Below are 23789 nucleotides of genomic sequence, written 5' to 3' on the forward strand. Positions count from 1 at the left end.
CAACCATAAGGTAAATTCAGCTGCAGGGATGAACTTATTCACAATTGAAATGTTAGCTGGACCTGTGTGAAAATGATGCAGATCTTTACTGGATTCAACAACGCCGCTGTGGACTAACCATGCTTAACCATCCCGTACACTAATAAACAAAACCACACAATTTTGAGAGGATGTCGAGTTCCCATTATGATTCTTGAATAAATGATACATATGTGTATCAAATGCTGATCTTGGCAAGAAGCACATTTAAGTTGCGTCTGTTAAGAAAAATCTATCTCATGGAAAACAAATGTTGTCATGAGTATCTCGTTCAATATGCAGGTCTTAACTGGCAGCAAATCATCGTGCCTATAACTGTCTTTTTGCCAGAAGGCGTCCGAGGGGTTCGACCCCATGAAAAACATAGTAAGAGAAAAGTAAGATATTTCATGGCGTCCGCAGAACATGCGTCTCTCGAGAACCACGAGAGCGCTAATGCCATGCATCTCTTCTGGTGCAGAGGACCAAGCAGGTTTAAAAAGAATGTTCACAATGACAGTATCGCATTGGCATCGTGGAATACAGCTAAACAGCGCCTCCGTGGGGCCAAATCCAGCCCTGTCACGGTGTCTCTCGCAGCTGCAGTGACACAGTAATAACACACACAACAATCATGGCGGACAATGAAACCCTGGAGTGTATAACGGAGCACGAGCGGATTTTACAGGAAATTGAGAGCACGGACACGGCTTGTGTCGGCCCCACACTTCGGTATGATTACGTCGTATCTTGCAAAACATGTGATATTTATGATGTTTGAGGCGGTATGTATTGGGCGGACATTTGAAGGCGCCTTTGTCCAGAAGCCCATGTAGCTAGTCCAACAACCGGCAGGCTAATGCTAGGATGCTATATTGCAGTCAAGTAATGCCTCATACCAGATGGCTGTGCAGCTAACGATGCTATCGGTGACTCCATCTCGGCCTGGTTCTTGTACGCTAAATACAAACACATTTTGCTAAAACATTTCATCATACACATAGTAATTGACCCTATAGTGACATGTCATATACGTAAACATCACTTGTGGGTGTGGCTGAACACTTTACATCTACAGCAAATCCAGCGAACATTTCCGGTATTTTACTTCTCATTTTACTTCTACCCAACTGCAGCTCTGTTTTGTGCTCTATTCATTCGTAAAAGAGAGCGGCAGCCTTTCAATCTTTGAACCCGAACCTGAATATCATTTGCTTGTGTTAAACTGTATTTGCATGCGTTTGGTTTGACTGGTTTTACAAGGCCACAATGATAACGATCAACGCTCAAGCTCAGATCCCGGAGCTGAATTTTATTGTCTGTCAGTATGTCTGACCGTGTCTTTATTGCACTGGGTGCTGCAGCCTGCCTTTTCCTTTAGCGTTCTTGTCAATCATTACTCGCCCTGGAGGTACTAGTGCTGACTGTAAAGTCAGGCACTAGTCATTCCCATTTAGTGACTTTGACAAGTCAAATGATCTGGTTAGACGAAAATAGTTGAGAAGAATGTAATCATTCCTTCATTTCCTACATCACAGCTTCTTGTGATTGCAGAGAAACACTGTCTAGTGTAAAGTTTAAATATTTGGATTCCACTGTAGGTTAGGAGATGACCGCATCTCATTAACATGCAACTTTTCATGTAGCAAATCAATAAATGCAATAAATCTCTTTTATGAGATTTTGATTTTATGAATATATATTTTTTATTAATATATATATTAATGTAGTCTTTGCCCGAATATGAATTTGGTAGTTAAGTTTTATTGCTATTGGTATTGCAACGCCAAAGCTCTTTTCCTAAAAAAAACATTTTGCAATGTTCTCATGATTTCATGTTGTCATCCTTTGCAGTATATCGTCCTCCATTGTTCTGGTATAGATCAATGTAAATTGGTCTTGTTGATACTCTTAAGTCACAGTGACTTGTTTGAAATCAATATTTTCCGACCTTAGTAAGGTTGGCTGTAGTCATTAAATAAGCATGGGTTTAAAGTTTCACTCATCCTGTTTGTATTAATTATCACACTCATATTTATTCTCAGTTTTTATATTTAAATTTAATACTTGTTTTTGGGCATTGACCACTGATTTTTTTATGTAATTGTAGAAGCAACCATCACAGCAATAGCAAAATTGCTATCCTTTATAATGAGCATGACTGAAAATGTATATAATGCAGTCACACATCTGTCTTAATTATTCATGTCTGTCTTTATGAATTAATTATTTATTGTTTTGTAAAAAGGTTGATGGGACCGAATGACATGCACCTGATCAATAAGTGCAGCCTTAATCCGGTCTCAATTTCCTTAGTAAGTTCAGTCAGTTAATCATTCACATGATTTTTACACACAGCAAGGACCAGGAAGTTTGTTTACACTTGTGTCTGCCTTTGGTCGCTTGATGCCCTGAATATTCCGTGGGTTGTCAGGCTTTTTGTACTTTTTCTTTTGGTATTTGGGGTTCTTCTCCTACTTGTTATCTTGCTACCTATATTGCACATATCCTCTTCACACTAACCCCTGTCTGGGATCTGTCACTCCTACTGCAGTCCTCACCACTGTATCACTGTCTGCATATATACATGCACCTATCTGCATACAGTACCACACTACCTCATACATATATACACGTTTACTTGAACTGATTATATTAATAATACTGCTATAACTGAAAAAATATATATATTTGGGAGTGCTGAAGTTATTTTAATTATCAAGTATAAAGCATTTCTCTCTACTGCCTCTTCTATTGATGAAGTCGGTTGGTCCAGATGACAAAGATGAGGTAAATTGTTCCCTCTTGTAAACTTTATTTAAGCTGCATTTTATTAACACGTTTAAAACAGAGTGCAATTCCCTGCTTTGCCACTAGATAGCAGTATAGTGTAAAGTTAAATTACCGTGTGTTCCCATTTCGAACTCGCTTGTTTCGTCACGCTGACCTCGTGTCATTTCGATTAACTTCTTAAATGATGGCAGTTTTTATGTGGCGAGACAGTGACTGTTGGCTGTATAATGTTGATGCTGAATTGTTGATATTATTAGTGTCAGGTGTGGTTGATGGAAGCTGTCAGAAAGTCCTTGTTCTTTTATGACATCTCGCAATCACAATTATGATATCAGTTCATACACTTGACAATTGACCATTATACTGAAAACAACTGGTCATTTTTGTGATATTTCTCTTCTAATTCAGCTTGCATTGCACATACAGAACAAGATGCAGCAGTTGCAACAGCTAAAACCTATCATAACGGAGCTTGACTTGTTAGTTTGTTTTTTAGTTTTCATGTCTAGTGTCTAGACCGAGCCATACAAACTCATCTTCAGTCTAGTTGCAGCTGAATAAATGAAGCAAAAGCATTTAATTAAACATGCTTCTACATTAGTGTGAGTTCTTTTCTTTTCCTTTCAGATTTATATACGGTGAAATTCCAGAGAATTCAAGCTTTCACTTGCTGGTCCTGGCACCTATAGCTGTCAGTCATGGGCCTGAGGGCTGAGAACTGATCTTCAGCTGTTGACATTCACTGCAGTTTGATGATGATCAGATAATAACTGCTGATCAAAAGTTAGCTTAAAGGGGATGGCTCAAAACAGTGAAAGATTTTGGTTCACTATCATTGTTTTGAACATAAAAAACTGTCAATAATTATATTGTTTGTTACCAGAGATGAACAATTTATTGTGTTTTGGTTGAAATCACAATGTGGAAACAGCATGACCCACACAACCCAAAACCCTGGTCTTTGGTTGTGTAGTACTGTCTGCAGCTCATTATTTCATGGATTTGTTGTTCTGGTGCCACTCAGATGGAAATAAAAATGTATCAATGGACATTGCAGGATCATGTACCCTTTCCTTATGCCTCAGCACCCTAAATTTCATTGAAATTGTTCAAACATTTTCACCATTGACACTTTACTAGATGGTGGCATACCAGTTGCAGAAGATTTGTATAAAATGTTTCCATACCATTTAGATGAAATTGGATTATTTCTTGCGGCACAACAGTGTGCCACTGGTTGAAAAACTCTGTACTAGGCTATGCTGCTTCGCTTAATGACTGATCAATTTGAAGGACTTGCTCTAGTTTCTTCTTAATTTTAAAAAGAGCTTCATTTGGACCAGAAGCGCAATAAGGGGATATCATCTCCCCAGAAATGGAATTGGTTACTGCAGACATGCCCCAGGTGAAGTTTTTTATTGTGAATGTTTCACATATGCATGATTTGAAAAATACTGTGAATCAAGTAGAAATTGCAATATCTTCCATAAAACTCGCTATTAGTTCAGCCCTACCTGTTTATATGACTGATTCAGTGTTTATTTTATAAGATGTTCAATCTGATCCAACAAAACGTGGAGTATTTTTCAACAGCAATTGCTCTTGAGAAGAGAAGCCATAGATGTCCAATATCAATGAGAAATCAGAAAAGGAATATTAAAGCCATGTGTTTTAGAGGATATGTGTGTATCGGATCCACAACTACCAAAAACATTACCATGTCTGATCTACTATGCCAAAGTACCACCAGGCTTTTACATCATTCTCAACGTAGGTTACTGCATTCACACAAAGGAACTGTAAAATCACTGCTACTAAAGCTACAGAACAATCAACTGTGATCGACATGTCTCAGAAATGGAACAGTAAGAGAAAATCTGCTGTTTGGTCTTGTATTCAACGTGGATGAGTGGGAACATTTAACTCTTTTTGCTGTCAAGTGTTTTTTTTTTTCAATTCGTGATGCAGTATGGAGCCATATGTTCCTGAATGTCCCACACTTGAAAGTGAAACATTTGTGTGGGTTGTGCGCCAGCTCTGGCACAAAAAAAAACAAACAAACCCAGAACCCTGAATTCTGGATAAAAATGAAGCGCAACCAGATTGAATGTTAATTCAACCTGAAGAATGTTAGTTTCACCTTTGTTTAGTATTCATAATGGAATATTTCCACATTGAAAAACAAAACTAAAGTTGAGGCTAAACAAAAGGTTTTGGTCTCTACTTGTCAGTTGGTTAGAGAGATTTGTTGTGTCGTCTTTGTGGCCTACTTAGAAAATCTCTGTTCTTGCAACAACCAAAATGTTTCCAGGCACCAGACCGCAATGATGGCTTGGTCATTTATTTCTGTCCTGTTTTCACTCCGCCATCTGCATGCTGTTTTGTGTTCTGCTGTGTGTGTGTGTTAGTGCGGCGATGACATCACTGACTGAAATGTTTGGTGCTTGATGCCTTCACCATTGTTAAAGTTTGTCTCATGAATTATATTTTCTTATCAATACAATAGACTGATTACATTTCCAGACAATGTTACATCTTTATATGCCGTTCAGAAGGCCTACCTGCTGAGCACAGAGCGATTATTGAATAATAATTCAAAGGAATAATAATTTAATTACTTTTTAGCCTTTTTTATCTTTTTTTTTTAACCAAATGGAGCAACCTTAAACACAAGTTCAATTGTGATCCTGAGTAATTTCAGGTCAGAAGTGCTCTGTTGTTGTGAGCATCAAAACAGAGTTAAAACTGAAAAAACTGTATTGACGACCATAGACTGTCAAGAGACAAGCTACTTTTACCCTACTGATGATGTGTTGTCGCAGTTGAGAACTATGTTTTCAGTTCTTCTATCCTGAGGACTTCATCAGTTGGACTGCATTATTTCATCTTGTTGTTAGATCACGTTGTGTAAACATGACCATTCTTGTACAGTATACTCAAAATTACTAGTCCATGCTAACCAACAGCTCTCTTTCACAGTCAGGCTACACTCATAAATGTGCACACACAACCATCTGTGACTTTTGAAATCCGGCCAGCATTTCACACACTTGATGTGTGTGTGATTAATGTTGTGAGTAATGACTGCTTTCCTTACAGCTATGTGCAAACAGCTGACACCTGAGCCTCTCTACCCTGCCGCACTGCTGTTAATTCTCAGGCTTGTAGACATGCTAGCAAGATACGAATGAACAACACATCTCCTCAAGTTACATACAGTTGCCGCACATGTGAATGTTTGGCTTTTAACCAGCACATTTCACCTTGAACTCTTATACGAATGGGTGTGCAGTGACTCCTTCTCTAGATTCCATCTTTGCGTGGTGTAACATCATATCAGTATCAGTGCACCATAAGTACGTTTACATTTTCATTTTCTTGTTTGAGTACTCAAATCAGTGAATGAGTCCTTCCCAGCAAAAGACTGTAATTGCAAGCTGTTGTGAACACCAGACACTTGGTGGTGATGATCGTCTGTGATTGCCAAAAGATGTCGTTGTATGAAGTGATTCCACATTTTCATGTGTTTTTAATCATATTATATGACCATCATTTCCAGGGTCACTGTGCCGTCGCTGAAGAGTTCTCTGCAGAGTGTCTTGAAAAATGAAATGAAATGGCTGGTTAGCCTTGAGCATGGTGTTTCGCGCGACACTTGGCAGCCAAGGGGATCTGGCTTGTCACTGGCCCACCATCTTTATGTCATCTCTCGAAGACAGAGCTCTCCTGTCTCATGCATTCAGTGTTTGAACCACTTTACACGCAAGATGGAATATTTCTAGCGGTGGGCCTAATGACAGCTTTGATGCTCGTGTTGAGCTATAGAGTGCATGTAAATGAAGTCTTGCTTCGAGGTGCGTGTTTATAGGAAGATGCATTTGTATGTATCAGGGTCTGAATCTGTGTCACGGTGTTTGCAAGGAGGCAGTCACTTGAGTGAGATTGTGAGGAGGTCATGAATATTATGTCATTCAGTCAATCTGTTTATCTGATACTGGCTACACTTTGTCAGTTAATTTATCACTCACTTGGTCCATGAATGATTCATAGAGTCAGTCAGTTATTCCGATCATTGTTCAAGATTCCTCAGGTAGTGATGGCTGAATGAAGCCTCCAGAATCACGGGGACATTGTCCCACACTGCTTGTGAAAAGGTTCTTGACTTGAGGGTCATTTATTATCTCTCTACTGACACCTACTGTGCACAGAAACATCAATTGTGGCCAATTGAGGACAGAAAATTAATCTCATTTAGTTGTCTATATATACAGGGATTGGTCAAAATAATGGAAACACCTTAACTTCAAAATCAATCTAGAGCAGACTCTTACTTCATATATATAAAGATGACATGTTCAATATAAATTACCTAGTTATTTGGTTAGACATGTATGCGGCCGATATGTACTCGACAAAAAGATTTCATTGGTAATTTTTTTTTATCTGACTTCAGCATTTTTTTTTCTGTTGTCATTGTCAGTTGTGAAATGTCTAAATTACAGTTTATAAACTATTTTGAAACATTATATAGTTATTTAATCCATATGATATGTTATTGCATTCATTTGACATTTGCTTTTAATACAAATTCAAACACATGAACACAACCGTGGATTTATGGATTAAAAAAAAACCAACAAAACAAGGTGGAACCTTTCATTTTAAGTGAGAAACCCATGATGCGGAGTGTCGGCGCTCCTTCCAGAACCTGCATGTCTAGACGAGCTGAAATGTTTTAGGATGGATTTCGGTCAATATTGCATTAATTTTTATGCCGCATGTCCTAAAGTGGTTTGTCGCACGTATTTCTTCTAAAACAGGAGTGTTCAAACTGTTCCAGAAAGGGCCACAGTGGGCGCTGGTTTTGGTTCCAACTCATCAAGCGCATGCAGTTGAACCAATCAGGTGTCACCTGCAACAAGCAGCACCACTGAGAGTCAACTGACTACAGTCTCAAGACACCTGATTGGTGAAGCTGTGCGCGCACTAGCTGGGTTTGATCAAAAACCTGCACCCACTGCAGCCCTTGAGGACCGGTTTGGACACCACTATTCTAAAACCTTGAAATTATTTTATTTGCTTCCCCTGTATAATGTCTGTGAACTAATTTAAACAATTCTATGCCTTACAGTTAAATATAACTGGTTTTGAGAAGTGCATCATAATATTATATTTCAGGATTTTGTTTGTCTCTGTCAGGTCTATCTACGATGACCAGCCAAATGCCCACAAACGCTTCATGGAGAAACTGGATGCCAGGATACGGAACCATGACCGGGAGATTGAAAAGATGTGTAATTTCCACCACCAAGGTTTCGTGGACGCCATCACAGAGCTCCTTAAAGTTCGGACTGATGCAGAGAAGCTGATGGTAAAAGTCGATCCATTTAATATGAGTTGTGTGAATGTTTTTACCACCTCTTCGACATACCATTTCGCTCCAATCATGCTGTATTGTTTGTCAAGGTTTATTGTATTTTCACATTGTTAAAGCAACACAAACCAGGTTTACGAGCAGAATTATCAAAATGTGTGGGCAAGTAAGGCACATAGGTGAAATTTATGAGGTTATGATGGGTTAAAATGGTTACGTAATGGGTTGGAAAACTTTGCCAGAATTTAGATGTTGCTCACTTCATTAATCAATTTACCAGTCCCTTGAGCAGTGACTGAAATTGTCAGTATGAAATATCTTCAAGTATCACGTATCTCCGTCATCGGCTTCAACCTGCTACTGTTGTTTCAGTGCCCCGGCTGAATGAAACAAAGATGAAATGTCAATTATGTGGCTGTCCATTCTGTTCCTGAAAGTTTCACTGTTGAAAGGGTGGTCATCAAAAAGCCGACTGGTCAATTGGGTCATGGCTCTCAACATAGAGTTCAAAAATCCCCATCCAGAATCGAGAAGTTTGTCACTGAATCTGTGAGAAAGGGCCTGTCACAAGCCATTAGACCCTATGAAAGGCCCTGTGCACCGATGATGGGTTCAGGTCCCTGCTGCCTGGTTAATCTGAATTTGCCCGCTTTTGTCCTTGCCCCTTCATGGACAATGAGTTGATTACAAGGCTGAGCAGCTTCAGGAAGGGAGCTAGAGAGGGAAACGGGAGGGCAAGGTGAGGGGGTGGGGTACACACAGATGAAGGAAGGGTTAACATGTGACATCATCATCATCGTGGTTATAGTCTTAATTTTAATTGTACAGTACACTTATAACCTACTGTGATATATGGTTTATAGAGAGTAGCTCTGACACAAAGACGAGAAGCTGAGTTAGAAGAGTCAGAGTTGAAGATTCCAAGAATATATCGGAGGAACAGCTCATGCAGAAAAGCTTGGAGACAGAGTTCAGAAGAGCAGACTCTGATGGTTTGATCATGCGGAGAAGTGAGACAGGGAGCAGCAGGGAGGAGGAGGAATGTTAGACATGGAAGTACCCAATAAAACAGGAGTCGGAACCTCTTTGGCTGGGCGAGCCGAGAGACCCTCATATTTTGAATATATTTTATGAACATAAAACAAGTTTTCTCCTTCATTAATCAATTTAGATAACAATAGACATCAGCTGGTGCGATCAACCTGGCACATGGGAACTTCATTGCTGCAATAAACATTAAAACACGCCTATAATTTCATTTGTCTGATGTGATGTGGCTCACTCTTAGCAGCATGAAGCTTGCTTGCCCGCAAAATTCCAAAATATAGTGATCAACGACTGTGATTGTCTGACTGGCATCATGGAATGTCACCGTTACTGAGCGTGCTGTTGAGGGTGATGGTACCTCATGTGCTACCGCATATTAAAGCGTCAAACAGGATGTGCACATTGAATGCAGACAGAAAAACTGGTATGTTTGATGGTATTCCGCTCTCCAAGCTCTGATGTCAGAAAACCGCTAAAAGAGCCACATCATAGGTTCCCGACCCCTGCAGTAAAAGAAGCAGCGAAAGACCTCCACCTAGGTTTTGAGGTTGTGATGGGGATAAGGCTCGACGAGGAAAGTTGATCAAGATGGGTTGGGTGGAGAATGTTGACTTGCTGTGGCAACCACTAATGGGAAATCCCAAAAACATGGAAGAAGAAAAAGAATTTTAATGTATTGGGATTTCATCTATTCAACTGTGTCCACAACTGCTTCCCTCTTGATGGGCAATTGAGAGAAGAGTGTCGTTAGTGTTTCACGCTTTGCATTTTTCTTTTTGACTACTTGTGTCTGTCCATTTGTCTTTCCATCTGTTGGTAAACCAGTGCTGTGTGGAGAAACATTTACTTTAATCTAACTGTCATTGGGGTGGCTGAGCTCTTTGGAACTAACTGCTGAACTCATAGTAGGCATTTTCCCTGTTCAAAACTATGGCACTAGACTGAATTGACAGTGATATAAGTTCAGTAAGTACTCTGAAATGTTTCCCTTTTAATGGAATCTTAAAAATACTCTGCTTTGAGTTGTCTTGAGTGGTTGATATTTTTGCGATGAAAATAACATTAACAGTCGGTTCGGTTTATACATAACTAGTTGGATCCAAGGAAACCTAAAATTCTGAAATGTTGCTTGAGAACAAATTAAACAATGAATGACTGTCCTTTAATGGTGTCTTTCTCTCTCTAGAACCAAGTGACAGACACAAATCGAAGATTACAAGATGCTGGGAGGGAGGTAAAAAAAGGCTTTTGTCTATGCATGATCAGCAGCAAACCAAGTCAGCAGAGATTACTGTGCTGTCAGTACATATGTTGGTTCAATTGTGAAGACGTGACCGTACTTTAACCCATAGTTGGCCTCTCTCCCATTGTTTTGCTTCATTGCATGTTCTTTGCCTCAGGTGACATCTCAGACTGAGGAGGTGATTCGCTGTCGGATCCAGCAGAGGAACATGGCTACCACAGTTGAGAAGCTCCAACTCTGTATACCAGGTATTGCAAGTGATTATTAATTACAAAAACAAAACAAAATCAGTGAGTGTTAGCTTTTGCTTGACTTACCACTGATTAAAAACTTTTTGGTTAAAATATAAAAATGTTGGTCCATATTTTGATTCAACTCCACCAGTATTGGAGGATTTTATCCCTCCAATTCTGTCACTATACAAGATGAACGTGTTTTGCATATTAGAGAGCTGTTTGGTTTGTGATAGTGCCTGTCACAGACGGGTGGAATTGGCTGTTTGTAATTGTAATCAGAATGTCTTCACATTGTTTGTTAGTTTTAACTCTTTATGGGTAAAATTGAGGGAGAAAATAATGGCACTGGTGGCTTATACAGAACCATGTGATAGTAGTGGCTTGTGTTTGAGAGAGTGCAAACCTGCGCCACACAGCTTAGTCCACCCCTTACACACTCTGTAACCTCTTTCGCAGACGTAATACTTAATTAGCTTACATGAAAATGAAACTAATATTCCATACAATTGCCGAAACCACTTTCGAGCCACGGAACATCTTCCGCTAAATGCGCTCCCATCTGAGTGATGTTGATGTTCACACACATTGACGCACATGTACAGTGAGTCTCATACACGTAGTTTATAAATGATATATTCCTGAATCCACGCAGTGGTCCGGTTCACTCTCAAAATGTAATCATTTCCTCCTTGTACCATTACGCATATTCCTTGAAAATTTCAGTCATTTGGAGCACAGGCAGACCAGCAAACCAAATCTGGCAAAAACGAAATCATTGGTAAAAATTTTGAATTTTTGAAGAAACAGCAAGTGTTCATATTTCATTCAACTATGGTTATTAATCCAGCTCAGTTAAAAGTCATTTCAGACACTGGTTTGCAACTCTTAGCTGGTACTCAGCACATCAAATTAGCCCATTGTTATTTTACCCGATAAACAGTGTTATCACATGCATATATGTATCAACTTTGTCTCCACGGTCAAAAATTTACTGCCGAATAATGTTTAACAATCACCAATACATTAAGCAGTTTGAGAACTGAAAATACAATTATTGTTATTCACTGATTCAGTTATTGTAGTTTTCCCACCACAGAACTTGGATCGATTGGGTTATGGTGAATCTGTGCAACAGAGGTTAATGCAAACATGTCCGTGCTATTTTAAGAGCTTGTTTGAAAACCTTGGTATTGATCTTGTTCCTCTTCTTTCTGCATCATAGTTCTGGAAATGTACAGCAAACTAAAAGAGCAGCTGGAATCCAAAAGGTATGAATATACATGTTTTTTACTACCACTGTGGAAAAACAAGTTATTGAACACACCTGAGCAACGCCTAAAATTATGCAATTCTTCTGCCGCCATCATGGCGAACTTCATTTTTACCCTCTGAATTCCATTGACAAGAAAACAACGACCCATCCTTATTCATTACTTTGGACCAAAGGAGCAGGCATTGACTGTCAGGACAATTGACCCTCAGTGTGCCCTGGTTCACAACAAGCCCTGACCTCACCCCCCACTTCACCAGGACTGTCACGGTCCACAGCCAATCCAAGTCATTTAAAGCATGCTGGCCACCTTGTGTGCCATGTGTTATTGTGGAACATGCCTTAATCACTAATGACATCGCCGAAATTGGTAAGGCTTTGAATGGTGCGCATCATTATCGGCACTCTCTGTACTGTGCCATTGGGGTCATATTTTGTTCGATGTGTGGCCACTCGCAGCCACCCTGGTGCCACGCACTCTGACAACCTTTTTATCACAGGGTTTATGAGGTTTTTCCTCTGTTCGTGTGTGTACAACTCATTTTACACTCAGTGAGTGACCAATTAGATCTCCTCGCTGCCTGCCTAGCAGCCTAATGATGGGACCCCAGCACACTGACCTGAGCCTGAACCCCACAGATTCATGGAATCTGAGGGAGACTAGTATGTCAACACCTTCCATTAAACCTGAATATTATAAATGTTGGGTTGGGCATATTTTCAATGCATTCTTTTCCTCATTTCAGTGCAACGTACAGAAATCCAAACACTTCTCTATGTTACTACTAAGATACTAGTTAAGTTTGTATTGTATGACAATAATCCACATTCCTGAGTTTGGAAGGCATCAACGCTGCCCAAGCAAAGAGGCAAAAGATGTATTTCTGCCTGACAATCTGCTCTTTCACTACTGTGGTGTGGGACTATAGGACTGTTCTTTAAGCCACAGCATCATGAATTGAAAAATTCCTGAGGCACACTACCAATGGAACAGGTCAAAGTGCAATTGTGCTTTGAAAAAATTGTTCAAAGTGAAACAATGCATCTTATGACACTCGGCTGTGTTGGTACTCTATTTGCAGAAAATGACCACAGAAAATGTATTTGTCGAATAATATCTCCAGATAGAGGTTGGCAATATTGGAAAAATCTTGTCACAATTTTTTAATTTGATATCATGGTTTCAATTTCATTGCAATCTCGTGTGTATCTTTGAGAATTTATGAGACTACGAGACAAAAACAAAACTCAGACAAATCAGAACACAAACATACCAAAAGGTAAACTCTCTGATAAAGAGCAATCTTGCAACATAAAACCTGGAATGTGAAAACGTGTTTGCTATCGACAGTCATTTGAACAGGAATCAAGTGCACCAAAGCACAAAATAATTTTTGAAAAGGGTCAATTGAAAATGCAAAGTATCTGATATTATCTTTTTTAGTGGAACGGTTTTCAACAAAAATGCTGTAACTATGTCTGATTAATGAACCTGATTATTAAAGATCAAGCCGCTTGAGAACATATTGCTGATCCAGTATCTTCAGAAAGAAACACCTGCTTTAAAATAGGTACATTAAGTCTATTGTCTTTATAGTTCTGAAAATGTAAAAATCTACATAGATTCAGATTTGAAAATGATATATTAAAAATTGCAGTGTCAGTGGATGTTTGTCCTCAACTCAACAATACTTAATGTGTCAGTGTGTTATTTATGTGTGAATTTTGTGTTTGACTGCTCTACTCTGCAGGCACTATGCTGCTTTGAAAACTATGGAGCAACTAGAGAAAGTCTATATACCGAGGTGAGCAATGTACCTTCCGTGTCTGCAGCTAATATTTGATGTCGGACAAAGCTGTGATCCGAAAGTGTTTCTTGACAGTCAGTGGCAGACGTTAGAAAGGCATTTGCATTCTAGACATGAGAGTGAATGATCAAATATCAATTTATTATCCAGGGCAGTGTTTATAAAGGGTTTGTTGAAGCTTTCTTTGCCTGAAGCTCACTGGCCGGCTTTGTTTCTTTGCCTTTTGTACAGAACTCTTGACCTCTGACTGGTACTGCTAGAAAATAGGTTAGCAATTAGCAAAAGCAAAGTCCTGGCACCCATAAAACCTCTCAAAATGCTTGAAGACAAACATTGTCTGTGAACTGAATTAGACCATTTTTGTCAACAGCTAAATATCCAAACAGTTTTGTCTGCCCAAAGGAGTTGCGTCAATTGTAGTGACGTCTGCTTATTAGTAGGCCGTCTCTGATTGGTTGATGTTCTCGTGTGTGAGTTTTGGCTACTTTGACTGCATTGTTTTGTTTTCTTTTGACCTGTCTCTTGCAGGGTCAGCCAATACAGATTCTGTCAGATCATGGCAGAAAACCTGCCCAGACTGAGAGACGAGATCAAGGACATCTCAATGTCTGACCTAAAGGACTTTCTTGAGAGCATCAGAAAGCACTCTGACAAGGTTGGAGAAACAGCAATGAGACAGGTATGAAAAGACATGTTCGTCTTCCTCATAGGTGAGGGAAATATGACTTTAATTATCTTTCTATGTTTCAATGTCTTTCCAGGCTCAACAGCACAGGACATTTAACAGCGCAGTTGCAAAGCAGGCTAGTATGGGCCACTACACAAAGCCTGTGTACTGCATCAATGGACGAACACACACTGAAATTGGAATGATGATGGACGATGACACCGGAGATGAAGATGAAGCTGATGATGAGGTGAGGTGTTATTGTATGTGTTGTGTCTTGAATATGGTTTTTCTTCATCTGCCTAACGTCGTTCTTATTCTCTCCTTGACAGATCCTTGCTGCTCAGGATTTGGTGGACTTCTCTCCAGTCTACAGATGTTTGCACATATACACAGTACTGGTGGGTAACACATTTATCAGGGATCTTCAGTTCAATGTACCGTACTCACATCTTCAGATAAATGTGATGTCAAATTGAAAGTGGCACAGAATTATGCTTTGACTCTGCTATGGGTTTTTTTCTGACCACAGTAAGATCCAATTACAGTCACTCAGTTGCAAGATGGCGTGTGTGGCATCGTGTCGCGTTGCATGAAGTGGGCAGTGTGATCGTTTAAGGTCACTCTGAGACAGAGACCAAACTAAATACAGAACTAAATAATAGTTAGTTTCAATGAAAGCATTTTCACTTATTGATTTGTGAATATGACTAAGACGTCGTGTAATATTTATTTCATGGACACACATTGACAAAGGTTTTTGGAATGTATTTCACTCAAACATTTACATTAACAACACGAATAGATTATTGGGTTAGCCTGGCATCTTTGAATGAATTTGCAGTTGTTGACGATAGCATTTCATTTTGTTCCTTCAGGGAGACAGAGAAACATTTGAGAATTATTACCGGAAACAGCGAAAGAAACAAGCCAGACTGGTGCTGCAGCCACAGGCAAACATGGTGAGTGAATTAGTCACATCTAAAGATAAATCCTTTTGAGACATATATGTATATATTACAATGAAGTTTAGCCTTTTTTACATTTATTAATGTCTGTGCTTTAACATGATTTCTTTATGTGTTCAGCATGAAACTGTGGAAGGGTACAGGAGATACTTCAATCAGATAGTAGGGTGAGGTCCGCCTCTCTATCCTACACTCTAGACTTTTTTGTTGAGAGTTTCAAGTCCACTTTTTGTTTTGTATTCTCAGTTTTTTCGTTGTGGAGGACCACATTCTCCATGCAACAAAAGGGCTGGTTACCCGTGCTTTCACTGATGAACTGTGGAACATGGCTCTCTCCAAGATCATTGCTGTGCTCCGGACACACTCAGTAAGTGCATGCACACACATGCACACACAGGCGCAAGCGACCCACCAGCAGGGCATTGGTGAAATGCAAACGTAACTGTTAAGAGTTAATAGACACAATGGTGCCTGCTGTGGATCTATTTATCCTGGAAGCAGCTTCATTCACCGGTTGATGCATGCTCACAAACACGCACACACTGCAGAGGTCATAGCACCCACAAACACACTAATGATGTCATTCTCTAGAAAAGAGGTCAAAACACACATATGCTTTCAGCTAAAGAGGGGGTCATTGGGGTCTTAATTGAGGGACAGATTGCAACAATAACAGCAGATTAAGATGGTATATCCCAGACCACAGGGCTGCAGTCAGTTGTAAATGACCTAGGGGATTATGCTAACAGGCTAGATAATGGGCTGCACAGTGTGGGGTGAGGACATTCACAATGCCCCGGGTCATCTACCCCCCGGCCTGCTGCCCCGACTTAAGAAAAGTATCTGAATAGTTCATCCTAAAAAGAGGCGAATCTGGAGGATTAGGTTAAATCAAACTCGGATCCCTTACCAGGATTTTGGTTTGCTGCTGGCTTTTGGTTTGGCCTGCCTCCCTGATTGGTGGGGTGTTCATATTTGTGTTTGAGTAAACATGTGTAACAAGCAACTGTTGTTTTGTGTCACATCTCTGGCTGTGCTCATTCTTCTCTTTGATTTACACACTTGCGTTTGGCAGGTACCTTGTGTCAGTGTTTAGGGACTCAACTGTGCTGCTACTGGATCATAAATCACTCTCAATTCCTCACTGAAATGAAAGAAGAAAGCAGACACTCTATTCTTTTTTAGGCTGCTAACCATTAACAGATTTTTATATTTTGGAAGGTATTTTGTTAACACAATATATATTAGAGGAATTTGTATATTGTCAGCATTCATTTGAAGATATGTGTTCTATGATTGTTCTTCTTTTTAGTCATACTGTGAAGATCCAGACCTGGTCCTGGAACTGAAAAACCTTATAGTTATATTTGCTGACACGCTTCAGGTTAGTTCCTTGATAGTCCATAGGTTAAAGTATCACTTGGATGACGCACCCAAAGTAAAGCCTTTTGTGTCTGATATCTATGTTTTTAGGGTTATGGTTTCTCAGTAAATCGTCTTATCGACCTACTGTTCGAAGTCAGAGACCAGTACAACGAAACTTTGCTGAAGAAGTGGGCGCTCGTTTTTCGGTGAGTTTTGCCGTTGACTGCTGTCTCTACCATGTAATGTGTGCACTTGTGGAAACTTCCATTGAGGCAAATAAAATGAAACAAATCATTTGTCACTACAGGAGATGGTAAATTCTGTTGCAAAAGTAAAGCAACCAGTGCATTCTTTAGCTAAGTATCTCAAGACTCATTTTTTTCTTGTGACATGTCGAAATACAACTTGGAATGTTTGCCATTCTGGAGTTGCTGATGTAGTTGATGAAAACACAGTGTTTGAAAGGATGAAGTAAAACAGTCTTTTGCTCTTTGACAACAGCTTGGTTGAAATCCATGTTGCATGTTTAGGGAGATCTTCGAGGTTGACAACTACAGTCCTATACCAGTGGAAACGGAAGAGGAATATAAGTTGGTTGTCAGCCGCTTTCCCTTTCATGATGCAGAAATTGAGAAGGTACACACAGATCTTGATTTTTGTCCATCTACTCTTAATGTGTAAGGCATGAGTTGTGGTTTGAATTTGTAAGTAGGAGACAAAAAAATTATAACCATGCATGTTTTGTCTTTCCATCAATTTTCTCTGCCTGTGTAAGCAGCAAGACTTCCCCAAAAAGCTGCCAATGTCCCAGTCCGTCCCTCAGATCTACATGCAGGTCAAGGAGTTCATCTATGCCAGTCTGAAGTTTTCAGAATCACTTCATCGCAGGTAGATATTACAAATGAATGAATGGTGTTTAGAAGTAAATACTACAAAATCACCTTTAGGACTGTTATGAAGCTTATCTTGTACCTTATGAATCAAATTGACTGAAAGATTATTAGAATTTACTCCCCTCCAATTTCTAGTTCAACAGAGATTGACGATATGCTAAGAAAGTCAACCAACCTACTGCTGACAAGAACTTTGACTAGCTGTCTGCAGAACCTCATAAAGAAACCTCACATAGGACTGACTGAGGTGAGAACATCACTTGGGGAAGATGTAGGTTCTCAAAATAGAGATAAGCCATTATATTATTGTGTCCTTATCCTCTTTGTACAGCTGGTGCAGATCATCATTAACACCACCCACCTGGAGCAGGCCTGCAGGTATCTGGAGGAGTTCATATCAAACATCACCAACATCTCCCCGGAGACTATTCACACGACCAGACTCTACGGCTTGTCCACTTTTAAGGTAATTTTGCGTATGAGTGCAGTTCATTCTATGCAGCAATTCCAAAAGCATTTATTTGGTATGGGTTTGTGTGGTTTTTATTTCAGTCAAATCTCAGCTGCTCTTGGATGTCACAACATGGTTAATGTAGTTGGATATCGTGCCTGTGCTACTAAGCCCATTTTGAAACAACGCCAATAAAATGAGAGCAAGTGTAAGGATGAGTAGTAGAATGCAGCCCCACTATGAACCAAACAAATAGTCAGACTAATAGCATTACAGAAGTTGAACTAAAATACCCTTTGTCAAACTATTTAACAGTCTTACAGCTGAGCTGAATGGTTAAGTTAAATCTTAAGTTTGTTTCAATTCGACTTTACACAACACAGCTCTTCAATTTCGGTGTCATGTCATGTCAGGGCCTGAAAACCCATTCTTGTAATTACTGCCCCTTTTTGCTGTGATTTTAGCTGTGATGCTACTTAAATCTGTTCCATCATTTATAAGACTGCTTGTTTCTTTCAGGATGCCCGTCATGCAGCAGAAGGAGAGATTTACACCAAATTAAATCAGAAAATCGACGAGTTCATCCAGCTAGCAGACTATGAATGGAATATGGTGGAATCCGATGGTCGTGCCTCAGGATACCTTATGGACCTCATCAATTTCCTCCGCTCAACCTTCCAAGTCTTCACACATCTTCCGGTAATTTTGACCTTCACAGCATTGTTTTGTAAAATGATATTTAAGATTCATGGGTTATGGGTGTATATGCATGATTACACTTCCTGCAGTTGTTGTGTGTGTGTCGCATGAATATGTTGAGTCTTTCAATTATGTTGAAATGTGGCTCTCCCTGAGCTTTCTTTGTGTACATGAATACAATATTAGATACAATACCATTCCTCCAACACATCACCTTAACCAACTTATACGCACTTGCTGCAGTTGCAGTGTGAAGAGCTAAGTGGAACATGTGACGCTCTCAGCTCTTCTGTCTGCTGAGCTCTACTCACGAAACATCCCATTACCTTCCCCATGTGAGCTTGAGCTATTTCTGTTTCTTGAACAAACCCCTGTCTTCTGTCACTGTCATTAACAGCTCTGTCTGTCCTTTTAATCCTGAAAATTGGGTTCCCTGTTTACTTTGACTTGTAAAGCATGCAAAATGACTCAAGGACTACTTACTTCCTCCTGTCCATTTATTGTTGCCACATTTCTTTTCCTGTCCTTTCCCTCCTGACCCCTTTCTCTTCCATTTTTGGTTGGTTTTGGGGTGTATCTGCTCAGAATAACAACAATGACCATGCGTCGATGTCGGTGAGTATTTTTGCCTGGCTGTTAAGACACCACACTGCTACTTTACAGTCAGAGGAAAGTTGAACCGCATGTTTGTGTATTTTTGTGGAAGCGCCATTTGGACTTCTTACCTTTACCTGTACCTGGAGTTTTTTTAAGCAGACGCTTAACAGGTTGTACTTAACTATAGATTTAAATTACAGTTGTATATGATCTCTTGGCTGAAAGTTAAGGAGCCTATAAATGTAATGTCCCTGCGACACATGAAAATTTAAAATGATAATCTGCTTTTAGGTGAAGAAGTTTGTTTTTAACAACAAATATATCACACTAAGCATTGAAAAGATTAAAATAAGATTCCTCTGTTATACTTGTGTACGTGTTCTGGTTTAGGTTTTTAAAACCTTGATGGATTAGATTAAGATTTGAGGCACTGAGCGGTCGTAACCGAACCGATAAAGTTGATGTTCAAACTGAGGGATGATTGATACTGTTAACACCAGTTGTTTGGCTAACTTGGATAAGTGACATGATGTTTTTGTGCCTATTTCTGCACCATTTGAGGCTTAATTCCAATTTTAGCAGAGCCCATATGCGATAATATCAGGTCCATCTCAGCAGATGATGTTGCAGTTAGTCATTTCTCATGCTGCTAAATAAATAAGTCAAGACTGTTTATCTATGTTTAACTGTTCTAGTTGTTGTTTTGTGCTGCTTCTTACTCCTATTTCCATAGCAATAGAAGATGAACCAGCTTTCTGTGCCTGCTTATGCACTTTTGCATGCATTTTTTGTCCTATTTATTATTTCTATTTTGTATCGCCACTATTTTATCCAGAGTTTGATTGCATACCTTTAGGGCCCAAAACACAACGTAAGACTCACAAGTTAATCAACTCTCATTAAGGGATTTGCTGTGCTTCTCCACAAATGACAGGAAGTAGTCTTTCAACACCCGGCATGTTAAATCTGCACTAACTCCACATGCTGGGTGGAGTTAAATTGCGTTACAGTAGATAAGCCTTCTGAAGAAAGAAACTTCCACAGAGTCTTTTCTTTCAATGGGATCCAACCATTGCATGCATTCGGCTAAAGGCCAATATCTGTCTAGTTGTGTTTAGAATTGAAAAACAAGATCCTCTTGTTCAACTGGGATTTTCTATATGCTTTGAATGTCTTTAGTGTCTGGAGTGTGAGAGAACCAAAGGGTGTGTTAAACACGCACCTAGTTGATAGAGCAACATTTCTAATTCTCAAGTAAGGTGTACAGCCTGTCAAACAAAACCATTTTTTGGACAACGACATGATGGTGAGTTGAGATGCTCATTGGATTCTTTGCTCAGTGGTAGTTGCTCCATCCTCAGTATCCCAAAGAAACTGTGAATTTTCTAAAATAACATTAGCACCTTATGGGCCTTAACAATATAACGATCAGTTAAATAACATCAGCATGTTCAAAACACGACATGAAATACTGTTTGAAAACAAAATCAAATCTGATTTTTGGTTAAATGTGAGAAGAAAATTCAAAATATGCACAACTTTGGGAACCACAGTGTAAAAACCAAACCCAAGACATTTTATTGTCTTTTGCCTTCTAGTATTGTGCATATTACATTGTTTCCAGTCCACAATTAGTCTGGTTGTTTTATTTAAATGTTCTGCAGTCAGACCGTTCTGAGAAATATATAGCTGCATTTATTCACAAATATTTGTACAAGATTAATGTCAGAAATTATTCACTGAAAAAAAGGTCCGGTTCAAAGATGAACGTGCTCATGTTTGTGTGAGAGGAAGACGGGGTTGACTGGGGTCAGTAGGAGATGAGTGTTACCTGCCCAGAGGCAGGCCATTACTGCTTAGCATCCACTTGAGGAGGGGGCAACACAACGTGACATGTTTTAACTGGAAATGCAATAACTAATCATTGCATTCTCTGACTACAAGGTTTAAACGATGTGATGCCTCTGCTGTTAAAAATAATGTCTCATATGTTGTTGCCCTTAAAGGCACATTATATGTCTTAGTTTGCATTTACAGAGCTCATTATGAATGTTAAACCGCAGGCTTTTGACTGTTTCCCTTTTCATGGAGACATCTTTAATTTAACTTTGAATCTAATGGTGTATCTCAACTGCCCCACTTGCTCTGTCATCAACCATTAACATTTTACAATCCATCATCCTTATCTCATCATTTGTACCATCACTGTCCACTTGTGTTCCCGTCTTCATCTGCCCATGTTTTTCTTTCTGCATCATGATTTTTTCCAATACACCGTCTGTCTGTGCCTGACTTGTCCATTTCTTCTTCTTCTCTCCATCCCATCATCTCTCTGCTTTCCCTTTCTCCCTGCACCCCACTGTTGTGCCACCTGCAGGGTAAAGTGGCCCAGACAGCCTGCATGTCTGCCTGTAAGCACCTGTCCACATCACTGATGCAGATGCTGTTGGACCCCGACCTCAAACAGATCAGCATGGGTGCCATTCAACAGTTCAACTTAGATGTCATTCAGTGTGAATGTGAGTGGACAATGGTTATTTGATGATCCTACTTTATTGTAATACTATTTTATTGGAGTAAGCTGAAATTCAACTAAGTAAGTGTTGTCATATGTTCACATGAAAAATTCTATATTCATATCACGGGCAGGGACGTGCAGAGAAAGAAAGTGGTGCGTGAGCAGCAGGCCTTGTCCTGTGCAAGAGGAAAGTGCCTGCTGTGGAGCCCGCTTTCCATTCTTGAATCATCAAGGAAAAAGTTACTCTCTTGTCAGTTCTGCCCAAATGTATTTTGATAATCATTGGTTCACAGGCATTGTTTTGAGTCTGTGTGAGAATCATTTCCTGACCAGCTCGCCAGGACATTTCTCGACTGTTGATTGCTCGTGAAAAAACACACACAGTGAAATTGATTAAAATTTAAATCCTTGCACTGGATGCAAACCAACAACGCTATGTACCACAGGGAGATGCTCTGACCACTATGCCACCGCAAAGCTGCATGTGAGGCACTTTAATGTCTGAAATTTGATTATTTCATGTCAAACCGACCCCGCAAAGAGAACAATATGACTTTTTTTTGCAATGGATAGCCTTTTTTCTTGCTTTAGCACCAGTCCCACAACATTTCAGTGCATATGCCTGTATTAGAGAATTACTGCTGATCCAAATTGTAGCAGTGCGTTGTGTGGTCACTTCTTCTGTTGCATATTTTCCCAGTATTTGCAAGCTCAGAGCCAGTACCAGGTTTTCAAGGTGACACGCTCCAGTTAGCCTTCATCGACTTGCGACAGGTAACGTATCTATGAATACTCTTTGTTAACAGCTTGTGCTGGTCCTGTGAGTGTTCAGATGAGTAATACTCCAGCCTGTTATAAAGTCTCACAGCAACCATGGTGTTACCTCATTTCCAAACTGAACCCAGGATGGTTCTTTATTAATTCTGTGTTGCTCACAACGCATTCTGATTGTCAAGCCCCATTCAAGTGGTGGCTGTGTGTAACCTTTTCAACTTTCTGCTGTCCTATTTTTCACCTGCTAAGAAAGATCTCTTGCAGAAACATTCTGCCTCCCCTTTTGTGGTATGTAAAGTGCCTAGTCTCATTAACTTTGTGTCTGCGTTGACCTGTTAATCTGAGCCTGAGGTGGAGGCTGGGTTCTGCATTTAATCCAGGTCCCAACACCATCTTAAGAAATTGAATGCACACTCAAAACAAATGCGAATTTAAACAGTTGTTGTCAGCTCGCACATTGACCAGGAGCACTGCTCATAGTTGTCTGCATTGAAACCACTACGTAGATACTGGTGTTGAATTACAGTGATTTCCTTTTTGTTGCCGTATTTTACGCCACAAGTTCCTCGTAATTGGCTCTGATTGAATTGTTGTTATAACTGACAAAGCGGTGGGGCATTTTTTGGGAGAGGGCCCACTCCCCTAGTCCTTAACCCCTAGTGTTTCCTCTAAAGAAGTACAAAGGACATGACCCCGGTGTCCTCAGAGTTCATTTAGACCCTGCCAGAGTTTTTCAGCCGTAGGTACATGTTGGCTCCCTGCAATGCAGCTCATTAGAAAAGATATGTCCGTGTTTCCTTTTTATTCAAGCTGTCTGCTTGACATGTTAATCTTTGCCTCAGGTGAAGAGATTGGGAGGCACCCAAAGTCTGAGGTTACACAGAGGCAAGCCTTTACTTTCTCTTTATCTTAGTGCTGCTACTCATCCAAGGTACAAGTGGAGTTTTACTCTCCATTCATGCTGACTGGCACTTAAATGACTTACTAATGTCCTGTTTTGTTGTCTCTGAAAAACAACTTTTTCCTTTGCTGCCTAGCAACTGAAGAACAGCTCGCGTACCACATAAC

At 39.8% G+C, this 23789-nt stretch overlaps 1 protein-coding gene across 4 annotated transcripts in view; it reads left to right on the forward strand.

Moving 5' to 3' along the window:
• Positions 1 to 613: 613 nt before the first annotated feature.
• Positions 614 to 23789, forward strand: part of exoc6 (exocyst complex component 6) — a 28179-nt gene continuing 5003 nt past the window's right edge. For 2 of the 4 annotated variants that reach the window (XM_053865330.1, XM_053865331.1), the window contains exons 1-22: positions 614 to 750; positions 8011 to 8182; positions 10419 to 10466; positions 10633 to 10723; positions 11934 to 11979; positions 13733 to 13786; positions 14318 to 14468; positions 14551 to 14706; positions 14789 to 14857; positions 15335 to 15418; positions 15545 to 15591; positions 15671 to 15791; positions 16737 to 16808; positions 16898 to 16995; positions 17320 to 17425; positions 17568 to 17677; positions 17818 to 17929; positions 18014 to 18148; positions 18653 to 18832; positions 19418 to 19447; positions 21807 to 21948; positions 22648 to 22721. In XM_053865330.1, the coding sequence (XP_053721305.1) occupies positions 653 to 750; positions 8011 to 8182; positions 10419 to 10466; positions 10633 to 10723; positions 11934 to 11979; positions 13733 to 13786; positions 14318 to 14468; positions 14551 to 14706; positions 14789 to 14857; positions 15335 to 15418; positions 15545 to 15591; positions 15671 to 15791; positions 16737 to 16808; positions 16898 to 16995; positions 17320 to 17425; positions 17568 to 17677; positions 17818 to 17929; positions 18014 to 18148; positions 18653 to 18832; positions 19418 to 19447; positions 21807 to 21948; positions 22648 to 22721 (2196 nt within the window). In that variant the 5' untranslated portion in view covers positions 614 to 652. The remainder of the gene's footprint in view (positions 751 to 8010; positions 8183 to 10418; positions 10467 to 10632; positions 10724 to 11933; positions 11980 to 13732; positions 13787 to 14317; positions 14469 to 14550; positions 14707 to 14788; positions 14858 to 15334; positions 15419 to 15544; positions 15592 to 15670; positions 15792 to 16736; positions 16809 to 16897; positions 16996 to 17319; positions 17426 to 17567; positions 17678 to 17817; positions 17930 to 18013; positions 18149 to 18652; positions 18833 to 19417; positions 19448 to 21806; positions 21949 to 22647; positions 22722 to 23789) is intronic. The other 2 variants (XM_053865332.1, XM_053865333.1) reach the window with 1 other exon arrangement.

This window comes from Synchiropus splendidus, chromosome 5 (genome assembly GCF_027744825.2).
Source record: "Synchiropus splendidus isolate RoL2022-P1 chromosome 5, RoL_Sspl_1.0, whole genome shotgun sequence".
In the NCBI taxonomy this organism is placed as follows: domain Eukaryota; kingdom Metazoa; phylum Chordata; class Actinopteri; order Syngnathiformes; family Callionymidae; genus Synchiropus; species Synchiropus splendidus.